At 42.5% G+C, this 15,206-nt stretch overlaps 1 protein-coding gene across 1 annotated transcript in view; it reads right to left on the bottom strand.

The window, feature by feature from the left end:
- DDX47 (DEAD-box helicase 47) overlaps positions 1–15,206 on the bottom strand; it is a 76,923-nt gene that overhangs the window by 39,013 nt on the left and 22,704 nt on the right. The window contains exons 4-11 of the mRNA XM_068110695.2: positions 13,336–13,407; positions 11,139–11,257; positions 9,867–9,938; positions 8,129–8,245; positions 4,633–4,779; positions 2,845–2,982; positions 1,655–1,725; positions 352–481 (exon numbers count right to left, since the gene is read on the bottom strand). Coding sequence (XP_067966796.1) covers positions 352–481; positions 1,655–1,725; positions 2,845–2,982; positions 4,633–4,779; positions 8,129–8,245; positions 9,867–9,938; positions 11,139–11,257; positions 13,336–13,407 — 866 coding nt within the window. The remainder of the gene's footprint in view (positions 1–351; positions 482–1,654; positions 1,726–2,844; positions 2,983–4,632; positions 4,780–8,128; positions 8,246–9,866; positions 9,939–11,138; positions 11,258–13,335; positions 13,408–15,206) is intronic.

Here is a 15,206-nt window from a genome sequence, read left to right as displayed (position 1 = left end):
CTGCCAAATTTCATCGGCATTGATCCACAACTATTTGAGATATCTTGTTCACAAACAGACAGACAGAGAAACAAACAAACAGACAGGGGTGAAAACATAACCTCCATCCACCTTCGGGGGTGGAGGTAACAAAACAAGCAAACAACCAAAGAAACATACATACGTATATAAACCCACAAACACCCCCATCACCCCACCATTTTATTTGGCTCTAATCTGGCTCATTATCCCCAACAAATGACAAGGCCAATTAATAACGATCCTCACAGTAGTTGTCAGGTATAATATAGACCTCGTGTTGAGTAGTGGATCATTGCACAGTCACCAGATGGAACCAATCAATGGACATACCGTGATTGCAAATTGCTGAGCTTCAGAAACGCGTTCGGCCAACATCATCACCTCGTCCTCTTGAGTTGGAAACTCCGGTAATTTCTTACCGATCAACTGCTCAATTCGTTGGAACAACTCCACGTCATACCTAGCAAGGGTGATGTCACAAATGTTATCACATATCCGATCCCATGATACAGACGGTTGAGTACAATGTGACACCGAGTGCGACAACGAAAGTTGAAAAATAAAAACCTTCAATTCAATCCGAGTTCAAGTTAAACTAACAAAAAACCACCGATTAGTCGGTTCAAAGCGTATGATATTTAAATGACCAATCCATTCCATGCAAATTTCATCACAAGTGTTTACAACATGATATATGCCTCGGGTAGGACGAACTTTAGGAGACCATGTTGAGTGATCCATTACACAAATGAAAAGTGCATTAATGCACAATGAACAGTTATACAGGATTTGAACTCTGGACAGAGCATAACGAAGCAAGTGCTTGGATGGGAACACCAAACCACATTTGCAACGAAACAAGAGGTCGAGCAAAAAAATCTGAGTCTCAAACAATGACTTTCCTCCTCGAAAAGGCTTTTTAACCAGAACTTAAAGTTACAAAATGTGATCGTTTGAATATTCTATTCACAATCGCAATTTTAAAACTAGAACAGCACTCAGTAGAGAGCATACCTCCACCTGGTGAACAGTTTACGTTTTGTATCTCAGAGTAGACCAGAAAATCACAATACAGAATCACATTTAATCAAAATCAATCACAGGAATCACCGTAGGTCCAGTCTTTCATACCCTGATTTACCCCTCGTTTTTGGCCATATCACTCAATGGTGAAGAATCACTTTAAAAATTCTACTAGCTCGATCCGGATCTTCACCAAAATCGAATAGATTCTTCCTCGTCACACACACAACCTGTCCAACAAGTTTCGACCAAATCCGTCCATAACTAACTTTTTAAGATATCCAGCTATGTATAGTTTTTGGCCCAATCTCCCAATGGTGAAGAATCACTTTAAAATTCTAGTAGCCGTATCCGAATCCGGATCTTCACCAAAATGTAATAATTTCGTCCTTGTCACATACACTACATCTCTGCCAAATCTTGTTCACAAACGGACAGATAAACAAACAAACAGACCGACAGACAGACAGATAGGGTTGAAAACATAACCTCCATCCACCTTTGGTGGCGGAGGTAAATATGGATGATTTGCGAAGTTCATGCAAGAAGGATGAAATGTCATCGAAAATGATTTTAATAAATATATACAGGTGGTGAGGATTAAACTCACTGTGTGACAAATGTGACAGATTTCCCAGCACGACCCGCCCTCGCAGTCCGACCCACCCTGTGTATGTAATCCTGGAAAGCAGAGGAAGGGGGGGGGGGGGGGGATGACAGCATGAGACGTAACACACATGGAAGAAACTCCACATGCTTGAAAGGGTGTGGGATGAGACAAGTTGAATGGTTTTGGGCGTTTGATCCAAGTTGCACCAGGAATGGAGAAGGGATCTCGGGTTCAAAGTACAGCCATCATCACAATGCAGAATTTAAATGTACAAAGAACATTTGATGACAATATTATAGATTTCATACTGAACAGGGCTCACATGCTGTGTGCATGTATGCGTCGAATGCCGACCGCCGGTGTCTCGTCCTGCTGAGCTCGGTTCAAATGGATTTGATAATGTGGATATAAAAGTCTGCAGATTATTCCTCAGTAAAGAAATGAAATAAATGGCTGTAGTTAAGAGGTGTCCACTTGAGGAGGGGAAAAAAAGTCGGTACTCTCACCAGCCCCGTCGTGCTGGGCTTACACGTGAGCCGAACGGTGATTGGCCGAATTTGAAATCCTAAAGATCCAGTATCCTCACCAATTGAGTTTTTCTTTAAAATGCTCTACAAATTATAAGTGCCTGAGTTTCTTCAACATCCTTCAACGAATGGGAGCTGCTAGGAAGACGACAATATCCTCACACAGTTTCTAGAACATCCAATTCTCCCACGAGAAAGTGCAGAAAAAACTTGGATGGATTAAATAGGAACATTCCAGGAGATTACACAACCTCACGATGCAAAGCTGAATAGAAATGGCAACTCTTTACTACTTGCAGGTGACTTAATGTGTTGCACATATAGAAAACTGGACATCAGCATAGAGTGACGTCTTCCAACTGTGAGAATCTCAACAGTGTTCAATCAGAGAGAAGCTTACACAAACAAAATGCAAGGAGTACAACGAGGATAGTCTTGCACATGTGACAAGATTACATTACTATACTTGAAGAACTGATGCTACTAAGGTCATGTGACCATCAATTATCTAAAGTTGTTCTTCCTTCTTACCACGAGATAAGATTGGACTGTGCTACGAATGTTGTACATCTCAAACAGGGAAGATGGTTCTCAACTTTTTACTTCCAAGAACAACACAAACTCCAAAACATACATGTGCAATTATAAGAAGAACAAACCTACCTTGGAGTGGGTGGGAATGTCAAAGTTGATAACCACGTCCACGTGGGGAATGTCCAGTCCACGACTAGCCACGTCTGTCGCCAGCAAGACCGAACGCATCTTTCCCTTAAACTTATTCAGCGATCCCAATCGTTTGTTCTAAAAAACATATATGCAAGAAAAAGAAATACTAAAAGGAGAACAGCACTCTTCGACGTCATGATGTCGACTGACATACCTTCACCAACATTACACATACTTGTACCAACTTTGATTTAAATCCCTTCAGTTGTTCCCAAGTATTACATTTCTTACCCAACATGACCTCTGACCTTTGACCTCTTGACCCCAAAATGAAATCAGTTAATCTTTGCATCATAATACATACTTGTACTAACTTTGGTCAAAATCCCATAGCCGGTTCACAAGTTATTGTGGTAACAGGATTTTTACCTAACATGACCTCTGACCTCAAATTCTAAACAGTTAATCTTTACATCACAGTACATACTTTAAGTTTGATTTAGATCCCTTCAGCCATTGTCAAGTTATCATGGACGGACGTCAACCCAAAAACATAATGTCTCGGCGTCTTCATCGGCGGAGGCATAAAAAAAAGCCCACAATGCTTTACACAAAAGATTATAAAATAATGTGAACTAAAGGTAACCTCAACAATCAGGCTCAAATCATATTCCAAAAAAAAAAACTCCTTTCCTTCAAACTATTGAAAAAGTTCTGTGGTCTAACCCCAAAACTGTACCTTACAAAACACTCGTTACCAATAAATTAAACTGGAAATCCAGCAGTTTACCATTTGCAATTAACTGAAACAAAATGAAAGCTGCTTTCCCTACACTCACTGGGAATGGTGCTAGCAGTTAAAGATGGGCCAGAGTTCCACCAATTAGTGGATTTTTTTTTTTTTTTTTTTTTGTATACAGAATCGAGGCTCGTGAAAGAGCTAACATTTATCAAACAAACAAATCAAACAAACAAGCAAACAAAGTATATAAAAAGGGGAGCGGCAGACAAGATGGGGAGAGAAGGGGAGGAAGCACACAAACACAACATTTGAGAGCAGGGACATCGGGAGATGTAATCCCGATGGATAAATCATTGGGATTTCCACTTTATGCCCCTTAAGAACCATCGATAATGAAGTAGAACAAATTTGCAACCCATCATTCTTCTTCATTAATGGCCACAACTATTTCCACGTGCTTGTGGGGTTGGTTGGGTAAAGCTTGGGCCAAGTCTTCCATGAATCGGGTGTCCCGGATTGACGTTTGACTCAGGTTAGAGCAGGAATTTGGAATTGGTTCAGGGTGCCAGCGATAGCTCGCTGCTCTTCATGAAGAACACTATGGGATATTTAACGTCTACCAACTAATGCCGGCAGGCGGGACGCCCGTTTCATACTCATCCGTGGGACGTCACACATATTGATGAATCACCCTGCCTATGAAACACTGGGAGTTAATAGCTGGGCTGAGATTCAAACCCAAGCTAGACAGCTTATGGGCAAATGCACACGTACCTCCAGGCCATCCTGCCAATCAATAAAATCTTCAAACAACTTTTAGTAATCCCTTTCACGAATTACTTTTTGTACATGCATGATAATCCAGTATTTAATCAATCAATGTCCACTATTTACTATTTAACCAATCGATGTTGGTCCATTGGCCTAGGTTATCGACAGAGTGACAGCCCAATCCTCAAAAATACTGCACGATTTGCCTTCCTCAGTTGTAGTCATAAATGGGGGAGGAGTGTGTGGAAGTGGGGGAGAAGGGAAAGGGTTACCTGGCTCATCTGGCCGTGCAGGGGGATTGCCGCATAGCCAAGGTTTCTCAGCAAGAGCGCTGTACGCTGAGTGTTGTTACATGTACTGCAGAAGACGATGAACGAGTTTCCAGCAAGCTCGTTAATGATGTAAACGAGGTAACAATCCTGTGCAGCAAAAAAGGAACACAAATCTACAATCCATGTGTAACATAATTTTTTTTACATGTAGGGAAAATGGGGAGGATAAACATAGGAAGAAGGAGAAACCTATCTTTAATGTAACTGTCATTCAAAAACGTAGGGAACCACAAACACCCCCAAACGCATGCTTCACAGAAGGCTAGTTTTTACAACTTTAACTCTTGTGAAATTATGATACATCAATGCACCGAACCGAGTTCAACGACTTCTCGATGCCAGGCCAGACGGCACTGCACGATTTGACACGACACGTGACATGACACGACAAGACACGCATGGTCTCAGTGCAAAGGATGCGGCTTCAATAAACTTGGAAAGCTCAAAAGAGCTCTCCGACGACGAAGGGTTATCGCCTGAAACATCAGCTTCTCCTCACTTCCCATGGCAGTTAATATACCTCAGTCAATGTCCATTATTCTACCTGTCCTCCAATGTAGATTGACACCACAGGTTAGTTGTAAATTCAATTTCCCCATTGCTGGGTAACCACTAGGCTGGGTTCAGAGCTTATCTGGCACCGGTTGACAGGTGAATGGAATTTTTCTCATTCCTTTGGAATGAACAGTTAGTTAAGCGACACGACTAGTTGAACCACAAACGTCATTTTCATAAGTTTTTTGGGGTTTTGAAGGAAACCCTCACTCCAGATGTGATGCCTTGGCTATTGCAGCTCTTCAAGTGCAACAAGCCAATCGTGCAACCAAACCTTTTGAACAACTGTGACATTACCACATTTGTGCTGACAATCGATTGTTATGGTGCCACAGGACTGTAACATGATACCCCATCGTGTGGCATTGCACAACCTTCAGCAAAAAATGGACAAACCGGCTTGGAAAAGCCGAAAAATAAAAAAGAAAGAAGCTTTCAGCCATTCATGGTGCACTCCCAAGAATAACAAGCTGAGTCTCTGGCCCTATCAGTTTCACATCGCAGACAGGTCGGTGATCGTTTGTCTCTTTGGACAGGTTGGGTGTGTGACAAGGACGAATTATACCGCCTCCTTTCTGGTGTCTGGTCTCCCTCCCTCTCAACCCGCAGGTTTCTGCAGAGTGCGGGTGTTCTGCCAGTAACCCCTTTCCAGTGAAACTCCCAAAATCCAGACTCCCTGCTCACCTCCATTTATTCATTCTTCTTTTATTCTCTCACCTGTGGAACCAACTTCCTCAGTCTCTTAAATCACATTCACCCTTCCAGAGCTTCAGGACAGTTGGTCACCTTAATCTCAGGTCATCTACCTCCATTAATCCTGGCAAAGTCGACGTCTTTCCAAGTTTCCAGTTACTCTTTCAAATTCTGTGATTGAGAGTTCGCGGCTGTATCCATCTTGTTTAGCCCCACATGTCCTCCCCTCGCTCTCATTCTTCCCTACGTCCCTTATTTCTCCAGGTCTCCTTCTATTTTGTCCCTCAACCCTGCCATTGGTGTGTACCCCTCTGTCTTTCTACTGTTGTTACCTCCACCGCCGAAGGTGGATGGAGGTTATGTTTTCACCCCTGTCTCAAACGTTATGGTCCGATTTAGATGAAACTTGGCGGACAAGTTGGGTATGTTGCAAGGACGAATTGATTCAATTTTGGTAAAGATCCCAATCCGGATACGAGAAATGTCTTATTATTTTCAGTGATTGTTCAACATTGAGAGATGGGACCAAAAACGATGTTGTGGATAGGTTATGACATAACATGGTGGACAAGTTGGTTCGGCGACAAGAACAAGCCGATTAGAGTTTGGTTCAGGTCCAGATCCGGCCTGTCAGTGGGACACAAAACGTAAAGTGTTCCGCTTGGTGGAGGTGTGCGCTCTACCGAGTACCGTTCTATGTTGTGAATAGATTTGTAAACGCTGTGTGGTTATACTACTTGTTATTGTGTTTTACAAGTTATAAAGTGTTTTCATAAATAATATTCTTATGAATACCACCTTTGAATGATCAGCTGACAGACTGCTCCACAGTCTGAGCTTCCTCACTTTCAAAGTCAAAGCTCACAATTCATTCAGTGCCACACATAGGCCTACATGTCATAATGTCCATAACCCAATGCAAAGGTCAAACAGATGTTTTCTTTTAGCATAACATTGCTCCCTCACACATTATAGCATGATCCACTGTCAATAAGCATCAGCAGGTTGAGTCGATCATAATCAGGAATAATAATCCTCCCCCCCCCCCCACCCCCCCCCCCCCCCCCCATCTACTTTCTTAACAATTATCTTGAGTAGGTTCAGTCATTCAAACTCTTGGGTCTCTCCATCAACCAGGATCTTCCTTGAGGAAACCACATTTCAACGTTAGCCTGCAAAGCCAGCTGCCACCTGGGTATCCTCCATCATACAAAGTCCTTCCTTTGCACGGCTGAACCCCTATCCACCTACAAGACCTTCATTCACAGCTTCATGGAATACTGCTCTCCCTTCTGGGCTGGCTCCCTTGCCTAACACCATGAAGCCATGGAAACCAAGGCCTTAAAATCATTGAAATCTCCCATGCTGAAGCTACGTCTATGGGCTTACCATTGCAGCCAGTTTGGTAGTCTCTCCATATTCTACCGCCTCCTTTCTGGTCTTGCACACTCTGCTCGTTCCGTACTTTGTCCCCATCCCCTCCCCCCCAGGTTTCGACAAGGCTCACACGGTCCACCATCAACCCCCTTCTGGGGAAACTACCTAAATCCAGGATCACTGCTCACCTCCACTCAATTGTTCCTCTTTTTCCCACCTGTGGAATAGATTTCCACATCTTTTTCAACCTAATTCTACTACCCTCCAGGTCTTCAAGACAGATGCTCACTGCCATCTCAGATCGTCCCCAATCCAAAACCATGAATTTTTCTACCCTCGTTAACCCCACCTAAATCCCTCCTAATTTTCCACGTTTTCCTCCTTGGAGTTTCCTTCTCCATGCATGCGAGTTCTGCATCCTGTTTTTGTCTATTACATCCTGATCCATTCAGTGTGCTATCTCTGTCTGAAACATGTTGCTTTGTACTCTGAAAACAGCCAATCCATAGTTGTGTCAGAAATGCCAGAAACATTGAATACCATAGATAAGGATTTTTTCCCAAATAAATACAGTCCTGAAACCTTATTACGACAATGCCATTTGCACTTTAATCCTGTTACAATGATATTGTATGTTCAACACAAAGGATTTACTTTAGCTCAAAAAAATGCAATATGTGGTGTCTTTTACGAACACAAGATTTGCAAGTCTATTATCAAAGTTCAAATATATACTTTGCAAATTCAGAGACTATATACACAACTTAACCAGCAGTAGTTTGTTTGAGCAAGTTAAAGATCCATTTCAAACCTTGAACTTGGCAGGAACAAATATGTAGTACTGCAGCAACTTCTCCACGGTCTGGTACTTGGTAGAGACAGCACACTTTACAGGATCCTTCAGGGCTGCCCTTTGTAACTTTTGCACCTTAGAACCAACAGAGAGCCACAAGGCAATCATCATCATCATCATCGTAAAATACGGCCGTTTCCATGCTTGCGTGTGCAAGCCGTGATGCACCCAATGGCTGCTTCCAGGCTACATGAACCCTTGCTAGCTCCCTTGTTAGGCCTTTAACTCTGAGATAATCTCATCCAATGTTTTCCATACAGCCTCTCGCCATTTTTTTTTTTTTACTAATTATCCAGTCCCTGGTTCATATCCCAAATATATTGAGTTGATTTTGTACACCGTCAAAAGATTTGTAATTAATATGACGTGTATATAATGACCTCCTTGAGCCTAAGAGACATTGTTGGAAAAAAGCAAGAATAACAAGAGGGAGAATTGCTATGCAATACATGTCCCCTACTGGTCCCACTGAATGTTCTTGTTCCAAGCACGCAGCAATTGTGAGCCATATACAGTAGGACAAATTGTTTTAGGTATGCAAAGCTACAGAATATGTTGCAGTTTCTGTAACTTATCATAAAGTCATGCACCAAGTTTCAATTTAATATGTTAAAGGGTAAGGGGAAAAAAGTCTGGAAAACTGACCCATGTACAACGTGTGATATTTTTAAAGTCCAAAAATGGCACAACTCCGTGAAAAATTGGTGAAACGCCCCAAAACTCAAACTTGTTCTCTAACTTATCATAATAAAGCCGTGTACCAAGTTTCAGTTGAATATGTTAAAGGATATGGGGAAAAAGTGCAGAAAACCACATGTGGGACGGATAGACAGACGACCTATAGTCCCCTCTGATGAAACCGGTAGGGGACTAATAATAAAATGTTATAGTTTAGGCAACTTCCCCTGTTTACTAATCATCATGCAGGCATCTTCTTAATGTGAAGGACTACTTGGCCCAACTTCAATTCACTTCATGAACATGCAGAATGGACCTCTAGCCAAGCGTGGTTTTGCTTACCACTGCACCACAGGTATGATGGATAGTTTTTCAGGCACCTTTCCAGTATTCACAAAGTGAAAATGTTTCGCACCTTCAAGTTCTGTATTTTTCTTACAGAAATAGTTTTAGTTATTCTTACACATTTTTTATTAAAAAATAAATAAAAACTTCCAGAACTGACCGAGACAGCTGCAGATTTGTTTATCACAACACCATTGATATGATGTGAAGGGTGTTTCAGCTGCTAGATGAGTACAGTAAACCTTACGTATTCCCGAGTTGCACGTATTCACATCCCATCGACCTTCAGTAATCCCAAGTTTGTGAGCCCCCATCACCCCACCCCCGCATCGCCTCCCACCCACCCAGCCAACCACCATCACCACGGACATGAGGGGAGGTGCACAGATGTTGATGCTGTACAATACTCTATCTGGTTTCTGAACCGCAAACACCTCCCTGCACCTCTCAACTTGCTGTCTTGAACCTGTAATTATCGTTAATCATGGCCTCTAACCACAAAATGAGTGGGAAAGGTGAGTCTGCTGGAAAGAGGCATCAAGTAAAAAAGAAAAAGAAAAAAAAGATGACAGACAATTCAGAAAGGTAGGCAGGTCTGTAATTTATTAAAAAATAAGAATAAAAATATCCGCAAGCATGGAGAAACAACATCGGGCACACAACTCAAATTCACCTTTTTGGTCATTGTTGCAGAAAACAGATAGGTTTTTCTCTCTTTTGGAACGACGCGCAGTATCTTATCAACCTGAGAAAAAGAGAAAACAATACGAAGTCAAAATGCCTCGTTTTGAGAAAAAGTTAGGAAAGATATTTCCAAAGAGTCCATATGTTCAGCACAACATTCCCTGTCCATTTTGTCTCTGACTCTCTTGATTCTAGAATATCCCCTTTATCTCTTTGCCTATGACTCCACCATCTGCCATGATATCCCTCATCCTTCAGGTAAGCATGCAGGAGTGCCTCTCCCCTCTCTTCAGACCTTAATACAATTACAAGTTGGTAAAACACTTGGAACATGTCTTTAAATCCTGACAAATCTCACCTCACACTCTCTCCAAAAGGACTGTCTGGCAAACCATCCTATATACTTCATTAACAATCCTATTGAGGAAGTTCAGGCACTCAAACTCCTGGGTCTCACTATCAGCCATGATCTTTCTTGGGCAAACCACATATCTAAGTTGGCCTCAAAAGCCAACCGCCAACTGGGCATCCTCCGTCATACAGAGTCCCTCCTTGGCACACCTGAACTCCGATCCAACTACAAAGCCTTCATCCGCAGCTTGGAGTACTGCTCTACCCTTTGGACTGGATCTCCTGCCTCAAACCTTGCTCAGGTTGACCCGTTGGAAACCAAGGTCTTCAAAATTATTGGAATCTCCCGCAATGAAGCTGAGTTTATTGGCCTATCACAGACAATTTGGTGGCCTCTGTTTTCCACCGCCTCCTTTCTGGTCATGTACCCTTCGCTCTTTCCGTGCTTTGTCAACCCCTTGCAACCTTGATAACACCTCAACATCAACCCCCTTTTGGTGAAACTCCCAAAATCCAGAATTACTGCTCACCTCCACTTATTCGTTCCTCTCCTTATCCCACCTGTGGAACCAGGAACCAACTTCCACATTCTTTTCAATCTCATTCTTCCCTCGATCTTGTCCACCCCTTGCATCTTCCCCACTTCCCTTATTTGTCCAGGTCTCCCTCTATTTTATCCTTCAGCCCTGCTCTTTGTGTTTCCCCCCTCTGTCTACTTTTCCTTTTGTTATGTTGCGTCCTGATCCGTTCAGTATTCTAGCTCTTCAAGGGCCTCGACTTTGAATACAAAATTTTTTTTAAAGGATTGCGCTACCAATCATGCCCACCAGAAAATAAGTGTTTTTAAAATCAATGGCTATTTAGTTATCCTGCCTTTCCGTTGCAAAAACAGAGATATAGCAGCTCTTACCTCAACCTCAAAGTCCATGTTGAGAATGCGATCGGCCTCATCCATAACCACGTACTTTATGGCTCGCAAGTTGAATCCTTTAGTGTTCTCAAGGTGGTCCACCAATCGCCCTGGTGTGGCTGGGAGGTACGCATTATATTTTATAAACACAGACTGCAGGTGTCAAACCAAATCCCTTCTTTTAATCAGTTCTTCCTGCAATGTATGCCAAGTGTGAAAGACACTCACAATAAAGTATCTTTGACTGAACAGGACACCTAAACGATATTTCGGCACAAACGACAACAAACCACAAAATATACTAATCGACAAACTCAAAGATAGGAATCAATTCAGGATTTTAACGAAGGAGTTCATAGAACCCGTGCTGTTCTGAGAAACAACAAGGGCAGGGTCTGCAAGCGGCAAATTTGTTTGGTCGTGATTACATAAAATGCTGTAATATTTTGTCCAAGTACTGCTAAACGGAAGGGTTTTGAAAGTGCCAAAAATGCGATTTGTGCTCTACAATGTTCAAGAATATAATTCAGTCAAACTAAAATAGGGATTGGAAAGGTTGTATAATTATTTTTCAAAAGTTTAGCATCGTTGATGCAGCATATTTTACACCACCCTATCGAACATGTTACATTAGTTATTCGTGCCTGTTTGTTTGCTTTATGGCATCTTTAAAAACAGCAAGTTTCCTGTTTGGAATGATTTTCACAATTTTGTTTGACTGCCAGACAGGCGGAGAGTAAAAAAATAAATCTTGCTCCTCTCTGCGCATGTGTGATCGTGACAAATTCAGAGCCAAGGTCCTGCTAAACTGCAGGTTCATTTTCTGATTCGTGTTCAAAATATAACATTTGACTGACATTTAGTAGTTCCTTGATCGTAAACCTAAGTTCGCGGACATGAGCCAATTGCTAAACCCCGCCTTCCCCTTCGCGTGGTTAAAAAAAAACTGCCAATCAACCATCAATATGAATCCTAACAATATGTGGTTCAATTTTTCTTTCATATGCAGCAGATAGCTTTGGGTAGCATCATTTGGGGGGGGGGGGGGGGTTAGGGGTGGTTTCAGCTGTTCCACTGATGCAGTGCCCCTGTAGGTTAATGCAGGAATTTTTTAACTGGCTAGGGGTGCAGGCCTAGAGGTATGCACCTTCAATTCTAAACTGTCTACCCCCAGTTTGAATCTTGGCCTAACTATAAACTGTCATCCTGGTTGATTTGCAGGCAATGCGATTTATCAATGGGTGTGCCGTCCCTCAGATGGACGTTAAACTGGGTGTCCCATTTGCGGGCATTAGTCGGTGGACATTAAAGACCCGCGGTGTTGGGCTAGCGGCTAGGGTGCCAGCTTAGGATCCTAGGATCCTAGGATCCTGGGTTCGAATCCCGGTCGATCACTGAATTAACGCCAGGGGGGTTGACTCAGCCTGTCATCCTTCCGAGGTCGGCTAATTGAGTACCAGTTCACTGGTAATTCCCTGCTTGTCGTAAAAGGCGACAAAAAGGGTTGGCGGCGGGAAGGGCATCCGGCCGTAAAACATTGCTTCAAAAAGGGGACCAAAAAACAACAACAACCACGGTCCCCGAAAAAGGCCAACCCCCGCTTTGCGGGGAAAAATGGCCTCTAAAGGTTTTTTTTTGTGGTTTTTTTTAGGGGTGCAGGCGATATAATGGTGCTGACGACAGCTCGCCTACTCTTTGCAAAAGACACCGCGGGTCTTTAATGTCCACCGACCAATGCCCGCAAATGGGACACCCAGTTTAACGTTCATCTGAGGGACGGCACACCCATTGATAAATCGCATTGCCCGCAAAACACCAGGATGACAGTTTATAGTTAGGCCAAGATTCAAACTGGGGGTAGACAGTTTAGAATTGAAGGTGCATACCTCTAGGCCTAGAGCTTACGCTATCCAGCCAGCCCCCCTGTGGTTAAATAAAAACATGTTATAAACGACTGGAAAATGGAAATAAATATTACAACACTTACTACAAACATTCATCGTAATCAAAGGTCTATTGCTGCTGCCATCAAACCATCACAGTATCTCTTTAACCAACCAAAACTGTGGTTTAACCTTCTATAACTGTGGTACACCAAATCTTAATGGCAAGCATCAATAGAAATAAAAGCAACAGTGTAATACACAGTCCAATAGAGTGGAGTGCAGTACCACAGCCAGGTCAAGTGACTGCTCACCGATAATGATGTGAGGTTTCTTTGCCAACATCAGCGACTGTGACATCATGTCAATGCCACCGACAATTACGACTGCAAAACAAAGTATTAGTGAGGATAAAGGACACCACACACACACATTCTAGGTGAACATTCTCAACTTCATAAACTTTCAGGCAGGTGTGATAAATCAAACCACAACTCCCAACATCCCCTTTACAAAAATGAAATTATAATCGGTGGATGTCAATTTTCTTCAAACTGACAAACTCCAATCCATTCGAATAATGGAACCATTCAATAGTTGTAATCTCCATGTGCGGATTTCAGAAGGTGGAACTGAATCCCCCCAGGACTCAAAGTAGCCACCTCCATTTCAGTATCGGATCACGTTGCAAGGACCAAGTTCGTTAATAAAACGTTCTACCTTTCCGTGCATCCCCATGTCTCATGCTCATAATATGCTTTGCAGCAGAAGATTGTCTCCTTTTCCTTTAAACTCCAGTACACCTCTTCTTTTTTTTTTTCTTCTTTTTTTTCTTTTTTTGTATACAAGATCGAGGCTCGTGAAAGAGCTAACATTAATCACACAAAAAGTCAAACCGACACATAAAACACAAAATAAGGGGAGCGGTAGACAACATGGGGAGAGAGGGGGAAGGACACAAATACAACATTTGAGAGCAGGGACATCGAGAGAACTGTGTGAGGGAGAGGGCTTGGGGGAAGGTGGGAAAGGTATCAAACATATGGACACTGCAAGGACTTCCAAGAAAGAAGTTGGAATTTCAAAAAAGTGTATCTGGGGTGAATTAGCAGGGGTAGAAAAGATCAAGGTTTTGGATGGGGGAAGATAAGAGATGGTGGTGAACAGCTGTTTTAAAGACCTGGAGGGAGGAGTGGGATTGAAGGGAGTGGGGGAGTTTGTTCCAGAGGTGGGAGAAAAGGGGAATGAAAGAGTGAAGGTGAGCAGAGAGCCCAGATTTTGGCAGTTTAACCATAAGAACGTTGCTGGCAGATCTTGTGCGACCTGTAGGAATATTTGGGGGACAGAGCACAGAGAGAGCTGGGGGAGCAAGGCCAGAGAGGAGTCGGTAGAAGACAGAAAGACCACCAACCTGCCTGCAGTGAGTGAGTGAAAGGCCCTCGGAGTTAGCTTCATCGCAGGAGATTCCAATGATTCTGAAAGCTTTGGTTTCATCAGCGTGAAGCCGAGCTAGGTGTAAGGCAGGAGCACTAGGCTGGGCCAAATCAGGGGTGATTCTCAATTTTTCATACTACAAGGTTGTAATTTACCTAAAAGTTGTGGCTGGGTAACAGAAACAAAAGCATGAAATGTTTTTTCAAAAATATTGACGTCTTACGGTAAAACAGCCCGTTACCATAGCAACCGTTACAGACGACTCAAAAAATTCTTAAAATCGATGATTTCTCAGGCTGTGTGTGACCCCCAGAGTTGATTCTGGTACCAAAAGATTCAGAATTGAAAGCCAAGGATGATTGGATAGTTTAACAATGTCTGTGACACAATTCAATACAACCTTTATCCCAAAAACTCATTTTCATCTCAAATTTAAGGCATTTGTTTGAAAAAAAAAAAAAATTTGCTTTTTAATCATAGGATAATCATTAATCAGAGCTATAGTCAAATTAAATGTACTTTAAATTAACTTTTGTCATTGATTAAGCTTTTTTGTCTCAAATTTAAGGTCTGACATTGAACATTGATAACAAAATAAAAAACCTAGTCCCAATTGTAATCAATGGAGGCCAATGACTTCTTAGTCACAACCTCAGTGGATGTTGCCAGTCCATGCAGCTTCTCCCTGACGCCCTTCACAACCCTGTATAGAGCCTGGAGCTGCGCCTCAGATTTGGGGGCCTTGTTTGTG

The sequence above is a fragment of the Myxine glutinosa genome, chromosome 3, assembly GCF_964187855.1.
Source record: "Myxine glutinosa chromosome 3, kmMyxGlut1.1, whole genome shotgun sequence".
Taxonomy (NCBI): Eukaryota; Metazoa; Chordata; class Myxini; order Myxiniformes; family Myxinidae; genus Myxine; species Myxine glutinosa.
This window is presented reverse-complemented; position numbering and strand designations above follow the sequence as displayed.